We start from the raw sequence: 16,463 nt of genomic DNA on the forward strand, positions 1-16,463 counted from the left end.
AAATGAAAAACAGTACGAGGCACATGCAATAGAGAGGCGTGACAGACACATACGGAGTAAAGGGAATCCATCAGCATCCAGAAATATTGATATTCTCCAACCAAGGGCCAAAAAATTGTGATCGATATGTCAATGAGAGATAGCACTGACCAATATGTGGAGAGAATAGATTGTCAAATCTATTTTATTGCCAATAGAATTAAAAAAATAAATAAAAATAAATTTAAAAAAATCGACTCCTAGATGTAGTGTACATTTCCTTATTAGTCTGTACGACAGCAAAGAGGAGAGCGAACACGAAGGGTTTCCAAGAAAGTAAACACCTAAGCGGGGAATGTGGTTAAGGTGTCACAGTTTTATGTTCTTTTCTCAAGTTCTTGTAAATTAAGACTGACCTATTAATCTGCACACAGACTGCAAAATAGGGAGGCTAAAAATAAAAAAAAGTTCAATGTATCCTCAGAGAGGTGGACACCACCACAACCTTTTCTTACACCCTACCGGACATACAGTAGAAGCTTCTTTGCTGGTCATTTGCATAGCATTGATCAGTTACATTACAGCTCTGCTGGTAGAGCCTGCCTGGGACGGACTCAATCAGCACAGTCACTATCGCAGGCTGGGAGGCCTATGGCCAGGGCTGGCTCCAGATGGCTCCTGAAACATATATTTTAAATATATATTTTCTTTATTAATATCTTTTTGTAGGTGAGGTCTCCATAATGGGACACAGTATTCCAGATGTAGTTTCAGTAGAGCTCTATACAGCGGGATCACAATCTCCCTCTTCTTTTTGGTTAGGAAGGTACACAGACTTGAACAGTGGGGTGTTGCTGGCAAAAACTGGGATTTATCTAGCTGGGCTTTTTCATATGAGGGGAACACCCCCTGGGCTTTTGGAGCTCATTTCCATAAAAAAAAATACAGTAAGCCTAGTGCTGAAGGACTCAAGCTGTAAAAGCAAGGTATACACAAAATCAGATCGAGAAACCCTATACACCCAAGCACTTTGTTTCATCACCTAAAATCCTGTGACAGGTCCGCCTTAAGGCTGTCCGTAATCACTGGCCATAAATCCTTCTCTTATATAGTCTTCACTAACACAGAATTGCCGATAAGATAGTTGTAAAGAGGATTCCTTCTCCCCAACTGCATTATTTAACATTGAGAAACGTGGACCTGCAGTTTCCATTCTTTTGACCATTTGCTCAGTAAGTATATTTTCCCATCCCCAGAAAGGAAACTAATACTAGCCAAAGCTAGTATCCTACAAAAAGGAAGAATTACCTTCAAGAATTATGCCAGGTGTTATAGAGTTCTTACCCAATGTGGGTACAGAAGGTATGTGAAATTGCAAAAAGGACTTGTGTGATGACTAATACTAATACTAATAATGTCATCTGCAATTCAGGTTAGGGCAAAGAGACACATTGTACCATTCACTTAACCTTCTTTGCTTCCAGGACAAAGAAAATTGCTGCTATTCTCCATTGCAAAGAGTCAAATGGGCTTTTCCAAGTTCCTGAACAGCTGAGATCTACAGTATAACACCTCCTCACTCCCCATCCTATACTTGACCCTGCTTTGTACTCATATTCTAGCTGACCAGGCATAGAGATGGAAGGGGGGACAAGGAAGGATTCTAGCAAGCTGCATCGGGGCTTGGCAATGCCTCTGACTCTTTAAAGCAGAAAATAAAAGCATTTTTGCATGTTATGGAAGCACAGATATATAAAAGATACCACGTGTCTCTTTGACCTAACATCTAAGAGTGTCAGCAGTTTCGAACATGAACTGCAGCTGACAGATTCCCTTTAAAGGAGAAGTCCAGCGAAAATTTTTATTAATGTATTGCATTGTCCCCCAAAAGGTATACAAATCACCAATATACACTTATAAACCTATTATCTAACACTTGGTAAATTATGAACCATTTTACTGCACATCAAAGGCCCTATTTGCAACTGAAAAAACATCCCCTTACAGTTCAGGGGGAAAAAGATTATATATTAATTATATATTTTTATGCATATGGCCAAATGAGCAATTTTATGGTCCACAATTTGCACCTTCCCAAAACCATATGGTGCCCATTCTGTGTTTCTCCTCTTAGGTTGTGGTTGTTGTTTCAGAGCTGTGTGACTGCCCTCAATGTCTGCGATACTCTAATTTAGACTGAAAGAGGTATTCCAGTGTACAGCCGGGGAGGGGGTGGATATAGAAGCCGACGGTCACTTATGTCCCCAGTTCCAGCGCCAGGTCAAGTGACCGACGGCCTCTATATCCACCCCCTCCCCGGCCGTACAATAAAAGTGACCCCAGCCAGGAGTACCTCTTAAGGGTTACAAAGTAGAGACTGTAACCTAGACAAATTGCCATATAAAAAAATTTTCACCCCAACCAAACAGGCTACTGCAGAAGCAAGTACCAAGCGAGACAAAAAGTTTGTTAAACTACACACTTCTCACCCACTGCCTTAACTTACATCACGATGCACTAATAAGGAGTAAATTAGGGAGCGGTTACTTTTAATTTTAGCAAATGAATTAGGACTGGTTCCTCTGTAATTAAGAGAATTGTATTGTATTGGTACTCTTGCCATTCCCCGCCCATCAGAAACCTCTATGCATCTCGCAAATAGTTTTAATAGTTATAAATAACAGTGCATAGTGGTGGTCATATAACTGGTATCATCCTATCACTTTGTCATCTCTGCTAGTCTGTTCAGCTCTTGTGACAACGCTGTAACAGTTCTCAGCACGCGCTCTTGGTCCTTGGCAAGAAGACGAGAGCCGCATCTCTGCATGAAGCGGTCAGGATGCCACGTCACCCTCTGTACCCGTAGGTAGCGTTTATATGACTCTGCATCTGAGCGGTCACCACCAGAAGCAATGATCTGTGCCATCTGTTCAGGGGTGCCTCCTGGCAGGGGCCACGGGATGTCACTGTAACCCAGTGTACCCAGACCAGTCCTGATACCAGCAGAGCCCTGACCACTGCTTTCACAGTCTTTTCCTGTAACCTTCTCTTTGTTCTTCACATGTTCCTCTCCAGGTCGGGTTTTTGTTCTTCCAAATACCTCCTCACATCTCTTCTGATACCGCTCACTCCGCACCTCCTGCAGTTCCTTCTCCTTTTGTTGTTGTCGCTGTAGATACGTCTTCTCTTCTATGATTCTGGATGATTTGTGCACAGAGATCCTTTTGCCCTTTGTTCCAGGAGGCTCAGCCTGGATCTTTCTTGCTTGATATTCCCTGTAGATCCGATCAGCCCAGGACTCGAAGGTCTCCACCTCAGGAACGTCTTCTTCTGGATAATCCTCTGAAAGGAGAACACAAAACTCCTTCATTGAGAAGAGCCACAACAACAGGAGGCAAATACCAACGTGTGAAATAATAGAAGGAACAAGTCACGTAGAAGTATTCTGATATATGTCATACACAAACCAGAGACAGAGGTCAGGAGATTGACATACAAGAGTTTTGGGCACCATACAGATGCTGGACAGCCTGAGGGCCCTCATCCTGACTGAGGTACAGTGGTTTGGCTTGTGAATGGTGCTCAACTAGCTCTGTCTGGCCTATGCAACTGTATGGAGCAGCAGCACATATGTTTGATGACAGCTCCTTTCAAACAGAGAAGAGAGTATCTTATTCTCCTTATTGATGGGGGTCCCAGCAGTAGGACCACCACTGATTGCATCTCTCAGGCCCCTTTACATGTCACATTTCCCGACCCATAGGGTTGTATTGGGCACGAACACCCTTCAGAATTCTACCTTCCGTTTCAGAAAATTGGTGAGAGAATTATATAATCTGTCCTATTTTCGTGCAGAACTCTGTCATGGATGCTCCCTTAGAAGTCTATGCGTGTGGAGCATCTGGAATTCTGGATGCTACCATACTTTTTTTTTTCCCTGATCAGGAAATCCCGAATGCAATCCTGATGGTTTCCTGAACGTAAATACTGATTGCTGTTGGGAAATGCTCATAGTTTTCTAAAGCCTCTTGATCAATTTCCTGACAGTAAAAACTGACACAGGCATGCGAAGGGGACCTCATCCTTTAAATAGGTAAGTATGTCAAGTCATACCAAAACCCCTTTAGGCTGGGTTCACACACAGTATATTTGAGGCTGTATTTGTGAGGCTGTATAGCAACTAAAACCAGGAGTGGATTGAAAACACAGAAAGGCTATGTTCACATAATGTTGTAATTGAGTGGATGGCCGTCATTTAATGGCAAATTTTTGCTGTTATTTCAAAACAACGGCTGTTATATTGAAATAATGGCAGTTATTTACCGTTATATGACGGCCATCCACTCAATTTCAACATTGTGTGAACAGATCTTTTCTGTGTTTTCAATCCACTCCTGGTTTTGGTTGCAATGAGGACCTGACATGAGGACCAAATACAGCCTGAAATATACTGTGTGTGAACCCAGCCTTAATGTTACAAAATAGGCAGAAAAGCCGCACTGCAAAAATTTCCCCAGGAGCACTGCCTTAGTTACCCTTTTCTGACCACCCTCGTGGAATATCATTACCTTTTCTGAGGTCCTCTACAAGGTGTTCCAGTCAATCAGGACTGTAATTGTGTGAAGTAAAAGGTATCTACCAGACGGTCTATAGGACATATCAGAAGGCTACTTTTGGTGGACTTCCCCTTTAAGTGTACATCCCTTACCCTCATACTGCCCGTACAATTCTTGATATTCATCCATACTCTCTGCTAAGAGTTTCTCTCTCCATTCTGAAGATTGCTGTGAGGAGACGTCTGGGGCTTCTTCAGAGGGACATTTGCTCTGTCTGGAGTTCCTTTCCTATAGAAAGAAGCAAAAAAAAAAATTATATAAACAGTGAAGTCAGACTATTATGAATATTGGTGCTTACTAGAAAAAAATAAAAATAAATTTTAGGATCATTACTTGTCTTACACAGAAAATTCTCCAGACAACCTCTTTGAATGGTGGCACTACTACTGATAGTATATATAGGGGACAGTCACTCACTTCCCTACATACTGAGCGGCTTATTTATAGGAAGCGGATATCTCATGGGGCTGCAACAATACACAACTAGAACCAGTTCACACAGAGACTCGAGGCAATTCTTCACACAGACAGGCATGGGATGAAGGTCGATCAGCCAAGAAAGGGAAAATATCCAGTCACGACTTACAGGCTAAGGAAAAGGAGAGATATATATATATATATATATATATATATATATATATATACCCCATAAAGAGAGATCTTTGAGGAGTTTCAAGCTATGTGTTAGCCCTTAGTCACAAGGGGTTGGTGGCTGCAAACACAGACTGGGTGGGAGATGGCTGAAGAGTGAACCATTTCTTTAGCTAGAACTGGTTTCTTGATTTGATATAAGCCCCTGCAAGGACTGTGGAGTCCACTTCTGCAGCGACAGGAAGAGGCAAAGCTGGTGACAGCAGCCACAGAGAAGGAGGAGGATATAAGAAGTGGACTCTATGATCAGGTAGGGCACTTTTTAAAATCTGGCAGCTGGCAGGGGGGAATGGGATCATGAGTAAACTTACCTCTCCCCGTCCCCGCAGTGAGCAGCGGGACCGGCTTTGGGACCCCCGCCAGAAGGCATTTTTCCCTGAGTTGTGATGACGTCACGACTCGGGGAGGAAAGGGCCCGTCCCGGCTAAGCGACTGGCCACTCAGCCAGTGACTGGAGTAGTGTCCCACCCCAGTCACCGACTTGCTGAGTGGCCAGTCCATCAACTCTGTTGTGACGTGTCAGCGCCGGAGATCCTGGAGCCAGTCAGGGGTCCTGAGGCCAGTCCCACCACTCACCGCGGGAACAGGAAAAGGTAAGTTCTTAATTCTGAAGAAATTCCCCCCTGCTGGATTTTAAAAATGTCCAGACTTCTTCTTTAAGTGATCTACCTGATCATTAAAAGGTGATAAAATGAATGCTACCAGGAAAAATACAGACTATGGGGGAGATTTATCAAACATGGTGTAAAGTGAAACTGGCTCAGTTGCCCCTAGCAACCAATCAGATTCCACTTTTCATTCCTCACAAACTCTTTGGAAAATGAAAGATGGAATCTGATTGGTTGCTAGGGGCAACTGAGCCAGTTTCACTTTACACCATGTTTGATAAATCTCCCCCTATATGTCCACTATTCCTGAGAATAATCTCCATCCATTGCTTACATTGTGGTAGTACGGTACATTACAGAGAGGCTGGACACAGCTATAGATTACCATGAGGTCTTCGGCTCGTCTCAGGATGTCTCGCGGCGTTGTCCCCTGATTATTTGCAACGTCAATGGACTGTGGGCAGCGCTTGAGTATTGGCACAACCAAGTCTGTGTACACTATACAAAAAGGAAAAAAAAAAAAAAAAAAAAAAAAAAAAAAGATATGAGAAACCCTATTAATATACAGGCATATAATTCAGGGAGTTTTAGCTCCAATCCCCTGATGTAAAGGAGTTTTCTTAGACACTGCTGGGGCGGATGTATATTTTGTAGCGTGCGGCCTGGTACATCACTTGAATGGTACGGACATCTGCTGTCATACAGGTAAATAATGGAGAAGCGGCAGATAGGCTGTCATTATTAAAGGCTTTCATATTAATAGCTGCTTATCCTCAAAACAAGTCATCGATATAAGACGGGGTCCGACTATAGACACGTCCAGAGCAGTTAGATGAAGGGGCCATTGGGGCTCTTTGTCACTAACCAGGCACTACTCTGTCAGCAGCTGAATATAGCAGCGTCTGGTAAGTAAGCAAAAGTCCACAGAACTCACACAGATCAGCTGACTGGTGGGAGCATCCGGAGTCTGACTGATCTGAGATTGTTGTAGGGCCATCAATACAAAAGCTCAGGGATAGCTCACAGCAGCACAGAATATTTCAGGAGCTAAGTATGCTGAGCCAATGACCTTCTCACATTATCACTAATGACAAGGCTTTTCACAGGATGGGTCTTGACGCTATAGTGACCCCTGTATATACTTACACCCCATGATGCAAGGTCAGGCACAGTATACAGGCAGGAGGTGTCTTAGGAGGAGACCACCTTAATTGGATACAATAGAAATGTCCACTATCCCTGTAGCGGAGGTCCTGTGGCTGCACTACCACCTGCTGGTTACATGTATGTGGTCTGTATGCACTTCCCATATGTGTTATATGTTTATCACAGAATACTATGTAGAGCCTCATTGTCCTTCTCCTCCCCTCATCCTCACCGCTCCATCCTCCTTTCTCCACCTCCTGGGCTGCCACATGCAGAGCGTTGTTCCCGGAGGCGTCCCTGTGCAGGGGGTCGGCTCCCTTACGGAGCAGCAGCAGGGCGCAGGCATCATCCCGCAGGGAGCAGGCAGAGTGGAGAAGGCTCTGTCCTCCCGGTAAGGCTTTATCCAGCTGTAGGTGCCGATGTTTTCTGATATACGACTTCAGGCGGAGAACGTCACCACGCTCAATGTACCGCAGAGCCTTCTGCTCCCGACGGAAAGACATGAGAACTGCCGAGGAGAGAAGGGGCAATAGGGGATTATAGGTTTCAGCCATTGTTCACAACTTTTAAACCAATTTCAATATCTCCGCTTGCTGTCAGGGAGTGGAAACATCTATCCACAGGCTGAAACCAGCAGAGCGGTTGCTACAGAGTTCAGTTTACCGTATGGAGTCTCTATAAGCTATATACACATCATCAGCACAGATAGCAATGGTCTGCTACAATGTATCAGTGCAGGTGTTATATTATATCAGCTACAATGTATCAGTGCAGGTGTTATATTATATCAGCTACAATGTATCAGTGCAGGTGTTATATCAGCAACAATGTATCAGTGCAGGTGTTACATTATATCAGCTACAATGTATCAGTGCAGGTGTTACATATCAGCTACAATGTATCAGTGCAGGTGTTACATATCAGCTACAATGTATCAGTGCAGGTGTTATATATCAGCCTGAAATCACAGCTATAAAAGATGCTAAGTAGGAAAACCTAGACTGATTGCAACTGAAACAAATCCTCAGCTGTCATAAGTATTCGTGTTCCATAGGTTTCTATAAGGGTTTCCACTCACTGACAGCAAGCATATATAGCAAAACAGAAATTTATATTGCTAAAGGGTTATTATATCAAAGAAATCACAGCAGCCAGCAATAGGCATCCACTGCTTCCTTAGGTCCTGCAGGACTACAACCCCCAGCATGCCCTGCCTGTGCTGGAGCTGCCTGAGAAGCAGTATAGAGCAGGGCAGGGACGAGCATGGCTTTATATCCCCTCCACACTCACCTCTCTCTGCTTTCCTCTGTACTCCAGCGTGAAATACACTGCATAAAACGCTTCATTACTCACTTCCGGGTGTACTGGGCGGAGCCTGCAACGAACTTCCTGTCCAGCACGGGAACTGTCCCCAGGAAACAGGTGCAGGCGTTTTATTGCCCGACTCTCATCTGAGTGAATAGCAGCCTGATACAGGAACAGAGCAGGGGGCATTATTATATATAATGATTAACATCATAGCAGAAACCTAATGGACCTCACTAAAGTCTATTGGGTCTGTCAGGCGCCGCTTATGTCAGGTGTGTTACTCAAGCGCACTTTGGTTTTGCACCAATAAAAGGAAAACGGAAAGGTGTTAACCTAGATGTATGACAATACATGGTCATTTTGGAGGATTTTTTTTAAAGATACTTGAGATCAAAAACCTGCCGTTAACTTGTCAATAGTTGTGACAGGAAATCTATGAAATGGACCGAAATATGGTCATTTTTGGGGAACAACTCAACTTTTCTGGACATAAGTCTTAAAAGGGTTTTCCAGGATTAGAAAAAAGCGCTCCATTGAATTTTGTTTTAAAGGCGGTGAAAGGACGGCCCTGTTTGTGAACGACTTTAAGGGTACAAACACACACGGCTTATACGCTGCGTATTTACTGCTGCGATACGCAGCAGATACGCAGCAGATACGCAGCAGATTAGATCTAAATAACTGAACACAGTATCAAATCTGCTGCGTATCTGAGTGTGTGCTTGTAGAAAACCCTGTCGGTTCACACAGTAGAGCGAGCGACTCCGGCCGCTCGCTCTATTGTGTGCTGTGGGGAGTTCTAATGCAGGCGCGCACGGATGTGCCCGCATCAGAACTCTGCGGCTACAAAGATCATCTGGCCGATACTTTAGTGCCAGCCAGGATAATCTTTTCAGAGACTGGCCGTTCCTTGACCCGACCTGTCTCTTACGAAGTGTGAACATAGCCTAAGGCTAAGCTGAAAAGAAAAATTCCAAAAATGGTTCATGGTGTTTTTTTATGTTAGCTGAGAGTCAAATAGAAAACGCAATATAACAAGTGAGGAACAATGAAAGATGGGAGCCACTCACTATTAAACCCTCACTTTATAAGCTCTTCTTTATCCAAATATTGTCATATAATGAAGGAGTTGTCTTCTTGGGGTTCATATAACTTAGTAATTAACTTTTTTTATTTTAGTAGTTAGATAATGAACAAAAAAAAGACCCTTAAAGTGTCACTGTCATCATAGAAAACTGTGGTAAGCCCTGTACTGATTGTCAGAACGAGCAGGGTGCTACAGTGTGTTCGCTCTTCGCTCTGTGGCATAATTAGCCGGGCTCCATTATGAGCCTGACTGATCACCTAACAGATCAGGGAGAGGACTGCACGGTCTTCTCTTGGCTCTTTCTCTAAAGTGTTCAGACCCGGACCGATCAAAACTTTTGACGTGTCACTATGGCATGTCAAAAGTTTTCGATGATGACAGTGACACCTTTTTTTCCTGATGGTGCTTGGTGTTTTTTTTTTTTTTTAAACTTGTAGTTTTTATTCACATCATTAGCATATGGCTTTTTGATTACTTGTGTTTTGTTATTTTTTTTTTTACTACTTATTCCCCAAAAGAGATATATAATAATAAACATTTAAAGTTTCTGTTCTTATGAATAAGGCGATTAGAGATGAGGGCAACGCGAGCATGCTTGGGTCCGTATGAGCATTCGGCATTTGATTACCTGTGACTGGAGGCAGTCATAGGCTGTATCCAAGGCTGTATCCATGTTTTCCAGGAGGCCTTAAGGCTGCATCCAACCTCTTCAACCACCAGTAATAACATGTTGAATGCTCAGGCTTGAACAGACTTGAGCATGCTCGAGTTACGCTCATCTTTAGTGGCAATACCAAATATGTTTCAGCAGTGGGATCCTTCGCTCTACGTCCTCATCCTCATGGGCAGAGACATCCTCCACTGCTACTGCTGTGTGGGTGGGTGAGTGTATGTATCTTTCTGTGTGTTAGTGGAGAGTGTGTGTGTGTTAGTGCTCTGTGTGGCTGAGTATAACTACTACTCCCAGCATGCCCTGACAGCCTGTGTAGAACTACTACTCCCAGCATGCCCTTACAGCCTGTGTAGAACTACAGTTCCCAGCATGCCCTGACAGCCTGAGTATAACTACAGCTCCCAGCATGCCCTGACAGCCTGTGTATAACTACAGCTGCCAGCATACCCTGACAGACTATGTATAACTACAGCTCCCAGCATGCCCTGACAGCCTGTGTAGAACTATAGCTCCCAGCATGCCCTGACAGACTGTGTATAACTACAGCTCCCAGCATGCCCTGACAGCCTGTGTAGAACTACTACTCCCAGCATGCCCTGAGAGCCTGTGTATAACTACTACCCCCAGCATGCCCTGACAGCCTGTGTATAACTACAGCTCCCAGCATGCCCTTACAGCCTGTGTATAACTACTACCCCCAGCCTGTATGTGTATAACTACTACTCCCTGCATGCCCTTACATTCAGTCACCCCCAGCTGCCCCAGTCCCTTTCAGTCACCCTCAGTCACCCCCAGCTCCCCCTCAGTCACCCCCAGCTGCCCCTCAGTCACCCCCAGTCTGCCCCAGTTCCTCTCAGTTACCCCCAGCTCCCCCTCAGTCACCCCAAGCTGCCCCGTCCCCCTCAGTCACCCCCAGCTCCCCCTCAGTCACCCCCAGTCTGCCTCAGTCACCCCCAGCCACCCCTCAGTCCCCTCCAGTCACCCTCAGTTACCCCCAGCTCCTCCTCAGTCACCCCCAGCTGCCCCAGTCCCTCTCAGTCACCCCCAGCTCCCCCAGTCACCCTCAGTCCTCCTCAGCTCCTCCTCAGTTACCCCCAGCTGCCCCAGTCTCTCTCAGTCACCCCCAGCTCCCCCTCAGTCACCCCCAGTCTGCCCAGTCCCTCTCAGTCCCCCTCAGTCCCCTTCATCTCCCCCTCAGTCACCCCCAGTCTGGCCCAGTCCCTCTCAGTCAGCCCCAGCTCCCCCTCAGGCACCCCCAGCTGCCCCAGTCCCTCTCAGTCACCCCCAGCTCCCCCACAGTCACCCCCAGTCTGGCCCAGTCCCTCTCAGTCAGCCCCAGCTCCCCCTCAGGCACCCCCAGCTGCCCCAGTCCCTCTCAGTCACCCCCAGCTCCCCCACAGTCACCCCCAGCTGCCCCAGTCCCCCTCAGTCACCCCCAGTCTGCCTCAGTCACAGGGGGAGCACTGTTAAACTGGGAAGCAATACAGTTGTTTCAAACGTCATTAAAATAGTATCTGACTTCACAGCTTCTCTGGCAATCTGTCTTGTTCTCTCTCCGCAGTTCTGCTGTACATCAGTAATACTTAAATATTGTAATAAAATGCCGGCTGCCCAGTAGAATTGTCAGTGCTGAGAGAAGAGATGACAGATCCTGTGCGGTAAGACACAGAAGTAGCTGGAGAAACTATGAAGGTTACCATACTGTCACCACCGCATCTCACAGTACATGGGCTCAAAGACATAGGCTGGGGATGCGATGGGCAATCAGCCTGGGGGGGGACAAAAGAATATTCTGCACAGGGCGCCATCTACCCAAAGGCCGGCCCTGATGGTAAGTACCTCTTCTTTCTCCCAGTTTAGCTGGGAGCACATGGAGTGAGCTTGTAGACCTGTTCACACTGGTGTTTGTTGGTTGGCATTGCCTCTGCAGGCCATGCCTGCGGGGATGGTGCGGCTCTGGCCCTGGGGGCTTGGTCCTGCGACATTCGGGTTGCTGGGCAGCTGACGCACCCCCACCCCCAGTGGGCACTGGCTTTGCGGTAGTGGTGGTCGCCAACCAACACTGCGTCATTGTTAGAGTAGGGACTCATGTATCAGCAGAACTGCATGGGGTACATGAGACAATATGCTTTGATCAAATTATATACAGTACTAACTTCTGATGTTGGTTTTTAATGTAGCTGAGAAGCTTTAGTATCAAAAATGGGTGAGGTAAGTAGTGTTGAGCTGATCTGTCAAAATATTCAAGTTTGACAACTGGAACACTCGGCATTTGATTACCAATAGCTGCAGAAATTGGATGCTGCCCTAGAACTGCCAGGAAAACATGGATACAACATATGGTCATGTCCAAGTTTTCCTGGAATCCCTAGGGTGGCATCACATTTCTGCAGCCACCGCTGATCAAATGCCAAGCGTTCTAGTTGCCAAACTCTTACATTTTGGCAGATCCGCTCAACACTAGAGATGTGCAACCATTTTCTTGTTCTCCAGGCTTGTGCGTAAGGCGAATTTATGCATTATTATGTTTTTTGATGGTTAAGAACATTTTTTACTATTATTATTTTATTAAAATAAGATCAAAAGGGATTTTCTGCTTATATAATACACTTTACTATTATTGTAGTGCAGTGTATATCTGTCTATCTATATATCTGTAAATTGATAAAGATTTAGACAATGAATCTGTAATGTATTGATCTTGTATTGTTACTGTTTGTTACCCCCTATCTCTTGTATAGCTCTAGAATTAAGGGCACTCTATAAATAAATAAATAAATAATAATAATAATCTGCAATTATAATCTCATAAAATCCTCAATGTGACTAAAATGACTATACTTGTCCACTGTCAAAAAGTCCCGGCAGCCACCACTAGAGGGAGCAAGATGCACATGTATTTATTTCACTCCTATTGTCATCAATAGAAGCTGTATATATAGTTACATAGCAGCAGCCAGACTGACAGTGACCTCTATGGCTACATGAAGAGAGGCTGTCAGTATTGTTGTTGCCATGTTTAAAAGAGGGTACTCTGCTTAGTCTGTGTATGGGGCAGGGGCATAACTACCACTATAGCAGCCATAGCGGCTGCTATGGGGCCCGCCGCTTCAGGGGGCCCCATGGCCTGCTCCTGCAATACACTGGGCCCCCTGAGCCGTCATCATTTGCAGCACCGGGTGGCCCTGCTGGTCTCCTGGGTTTTGCAAATGTCCCTTTAACTGCAAGCACTCCTGACCAGAGCTAGCAGTTATGTAGTTATGACTTCACTTGACCGTTTAGTGCTCAAGTGACCACTAAACGGTCAAGTGAGGCCCCATAGCAACGGTCAAGTGGGCCCCATAGCAATCAAAAGTTTGCTATGGGGCCCAGCCATTTCTAGTTACGCCCCTGGTATGGGGTCTCTAATAACAAAGCTCTTAAGCCAATGTTAAGTGGTTGTGGTCTTATGGGTGAGGTTACCCTTGAAAATAACTTTCATAGTATTCAAATGTCATTACCTTTAGAGCTGTTATCACAATGCTATTAAGCTGCCACCATTTATTGGAATAGATCAACATCACATTCCTGCACAGCACATGGGGTAAAGAAATCAGTAGTAAAGATCAGTAATGTAATGTATGTCCATAGTGACCTCAGCAGCAGAATAGTGAGTGCAGCTCTGGAGTGTAATACAGAATGTAACTCAGGATCAGTGATGTAATGTATGTACACAGTGACCCCACCAGCAGAATAGTGAGTGCAGCTCTGGAGTATAATACAGGATGTAACTCATTATTGTTTGGTTTAGTATGTCATATTTTGTTTCATAAGTTTGTGTATTGTGATTGTGTTTGTATAAATTGTATATACTGTATATATTATATATGTTTTGTTTGCACCTGGGGTTGGGGTTTAGTGATAGGTTGGGTGGTGGGTAAAAGGGGGGAGGGGGCTTCTGTGGGACTTTTATATATAAAAGTAAAATCCTGGGCTGGTTCATAGACGTCCATGATCATGCCTGGGATTCGGGACCAGCTCAGGGCCCCCAAAAAAATTCATTAAAATATTACATGTATTAGTAAGTTGTAGGTTATTATTTTTGTATCATGTCTTGTTTAGTTTTAGGTTATTTGTGTATGATGTCTTGTTTAGTTGGTGTTGGTTTGTGTAGAATTGTTTCTGTGGTATTAGGTTGTGCACAATGCAACTGGGATAGGGAGTTCACATTTAGTTGTTTATATAAGTATATAGTATATAGTGGTGTATTGTATATAGTAGTGTAGCATTATTAGAATCAGAGCTCCACACACAGTATAATGTCCTGAAAGTGCCTCCACACTGTATTAAGAGCCCCAATACATACGGTAGTTCTCTTATAACACTATTTCCATTATACAGTCATTACATATTGCCTCAAAACTGCTCTGAACAAAACAGAACGATATCACCAATGATACCATTACATAATACCGCCACACCATGACCCCTATCACTACAAGCCTATAATATAGAACAGTTACATCCAGTCACTCACAGGAGGCGTCTTCCCTGATCACTTTTTTTTTCTCTCCATCCAGCCTGGGCCACCTTAAAGTCTTCTCCTGGCTGTGAATCTTCTCTCCAGAATTTGCCAGAGAAACATTTTACGCTCCAACACATACAGTAGTTAGGTCCCCTGTACCCCTACATAGTAGTTACACCCCTCTGTCCCCCGATAGTTTTAAGGTGTCCCTGTGCTGCCACTTAATAATTAGGTATGCTCTGTGCCCCAGTATAATAGTAAGGTCCCCATATAATATAGGCCCCTGTGTGCAGTCCCCACATAGTATCAGGCCCCTGTGTGCAGCCCCAATGTAGTATAGACCGCTGTGTGCTGCCCCCAGTATTAGAGACCGCTATGTGCTGCCCCCAGTACTACAAACCGATATGTGCTGCCCCCAGTAGTATAGACCGCTATGTGCTGCCCCCAGTAGTATATACCCCTTGTGTGCTGCCCCCAGTAGTATATAGACCCCCCGTTGTGCTACCCCCAGTAGTATATACCCCTTGTGGGCTGCCCCAGTAGCGTATACCCCTTGTGTGCTGCCCCAGTAGTAAATAGACCCCATTGTGCTGCCCCCAGTAGTATATAGACCCCATTGTGCTGCCCCCAGTAGTATATACCCTTTTTGTGCTGCCACCAGTAGTGTATACCCCTTGTGATCTGCCACAGTAGTATATACTCCTTGTGTACTGCCCCCAGTAGTATATAAGCCCCTTCGTGCTGCCCCAGTAGTATATAGAGATTTGTGATTTACTTCTATAAAAAAAATCTCAAGTCTTCCTCTACGTATCAGCTGCTGTATCCCCTGCAGGAAGTGGTGTAATTTTTCCAGTCTGGAGAGCAGGAGAGGTTGTCTATGGGGATTTGCTACTCTTCTGGACAGTTCCTGACCTGGACGGAGGTGGCAGCAGAGAGCACTGTGTCAGACTGGAAAGAATACACCACTTCCTGCAGGACATACAGCAGTTGATAAGCACAGGAAGACTTTTTAATAGAAGATTTTTTAATAGAAGTAAATTACAAATCTCTGGCACTTTCTGGGACCAGTTGATTTATAAGATTTTTTTTCTGCGGAACTTGATCTTTAATGTATCATTGTCTTTTATTGCCTTAGGGTTGGATCCTTTGTTTCACCGATTATGAGCTCTAAGACTCAGACTTCTGACACAGGCAACGACATTTATATTAGTTTTATTTAAAACCAATAAAACAACAGACTAGTGACATTTTTATTTTATTTTTGTTACTGACAATGTAATGTATTATGTATGTTTATATACTTCTAAGCCCATGGCCACCTCCTACTCCTACCCACCCCCACCACACACAAAAACTGACAGAAACACCTCCCTATATGCAGGGAAATTGTATCTGAACCTGCCATGAAACAGACCCAGAGGAGCCAGCTACAACTCAGACTGCTGGTCCCAGAGGTGGATATGGATCGGCCATGGATTAACCTTACAACACTGCTTAGAAAAGGCTCTAAATGCAAAGCTGATTATGGAAATGTGGTCTGTCATGTGACCAGTCCACTTTGAGTACACAGCTTTGTGCTTATTACTAATTAAGGCCCCGTTCCCACTGAGCAAAGGTAGCGGAATTCCGCGACGGAATTGTCCGCCGCGGAATGCCGTTAGCCTCCCGCTCATAATGGGAGTCTATGGGAGGCGCGCGCTCCTGCTCTCTACGCGCTGAAGAATGAACATGTTTATATGCTCCCATAGACTCCCTTTATGAGCAGGAGGCTAACGGCATTCCGCGGCGGACAATTCCGTCGCGGAATTCCGCTACCTTTGCTCAGTGGGAACGGGGCCAAAATATGGAAAAAGTAAAAAAAATCAAATAAACAGAGAAGGAAATCCCCTGT

General features: G+C 44.8%; 1 protein-coding gene across 2 annotated transcripts; it reads right to left on the bottom strand.

The window, feature by feature from the left end:
• Positions 1 to 2,418: 2,418 nt before the first annotated feature.
• Positions 2,419 to 8,403, bottom strand: LOC138765699 (NF-kappa-B inhibitor-like protein 1). Of its 2 annotated transcripts, none has more exons than XM_069942692.1 (5): positions 8,354 to 8,403; positions 7,233 to 7,508; positions 6,240 to 6,352; positions 4,688 to 4,823; positions 2,419 to 3,321 (listed from the first exon to the last, which is right to left on the bottom strand). In XM_069942692.1, the coding sequence occupies exons 2-5, from the start codon at positions 7,501 to 7,503 to the stop codon at positions 2,699 to 2,701; spliced, it is 1,143 nt and encodes a 380-aa protein (XP_069798793.1). In that variant the 5' UTR covers positions 7,504 to 7,508; positions 8,354 to 8,403; the 3' UTR covers positions 2,419 to 2,698. The 2 variants fall into 2 exon arrangements, with proteins under 2 accessions (XP_069798793.1, XP_069798792.1); XM_069942691.1 differs by having other exon boundaries at positions 2,420 to 3,321; positions 8,291 to 8,379.
• Between the last annotated feature and the right edge of the window lie 8,060 nt (positions 8,404 to 16,463).

Source organism: Dendropsophus ebraccatus, chromosome 10, assembly GCF_027789765.1.
Source record: "Dendropsophus ebraccatus isolate aDenEbr1 chromosome 10, aDenEbr1.pat, whole genome shotgun sequence".
Taxonomy (NCBI): Eukaryota; Metazoa; Chordata; class Amphibia; order Anura; family Hylidae; genus Dendropsophus; species Dendropsophus ebraccatus.

Bases quoted from the DNA above. Each gene is read 5' to 3' on its own strand.
- LOC138765699 (XM_069942692.1), bottom strand. From the start codon at position 7,503: ATGTCTTTCCGTCGGGAGCAGAAGGCTCTGCGGTACATTGAGCGTGGT. The intron at 6,353-7,232 runs GTGAGGATGAGG...CTTTTTGTATAG, and splicing joins GGAGAAAGGAGGATGGAGCG to TGTACACAGACTTGGTTGTG. The intron at 4,824-6,239 runs GTAATCTATAGC...TTCTTTCTATAG, and splicing joins GACGAGCCGAAGACCTCATG to GAAAGGAACTCCAGACAGAG.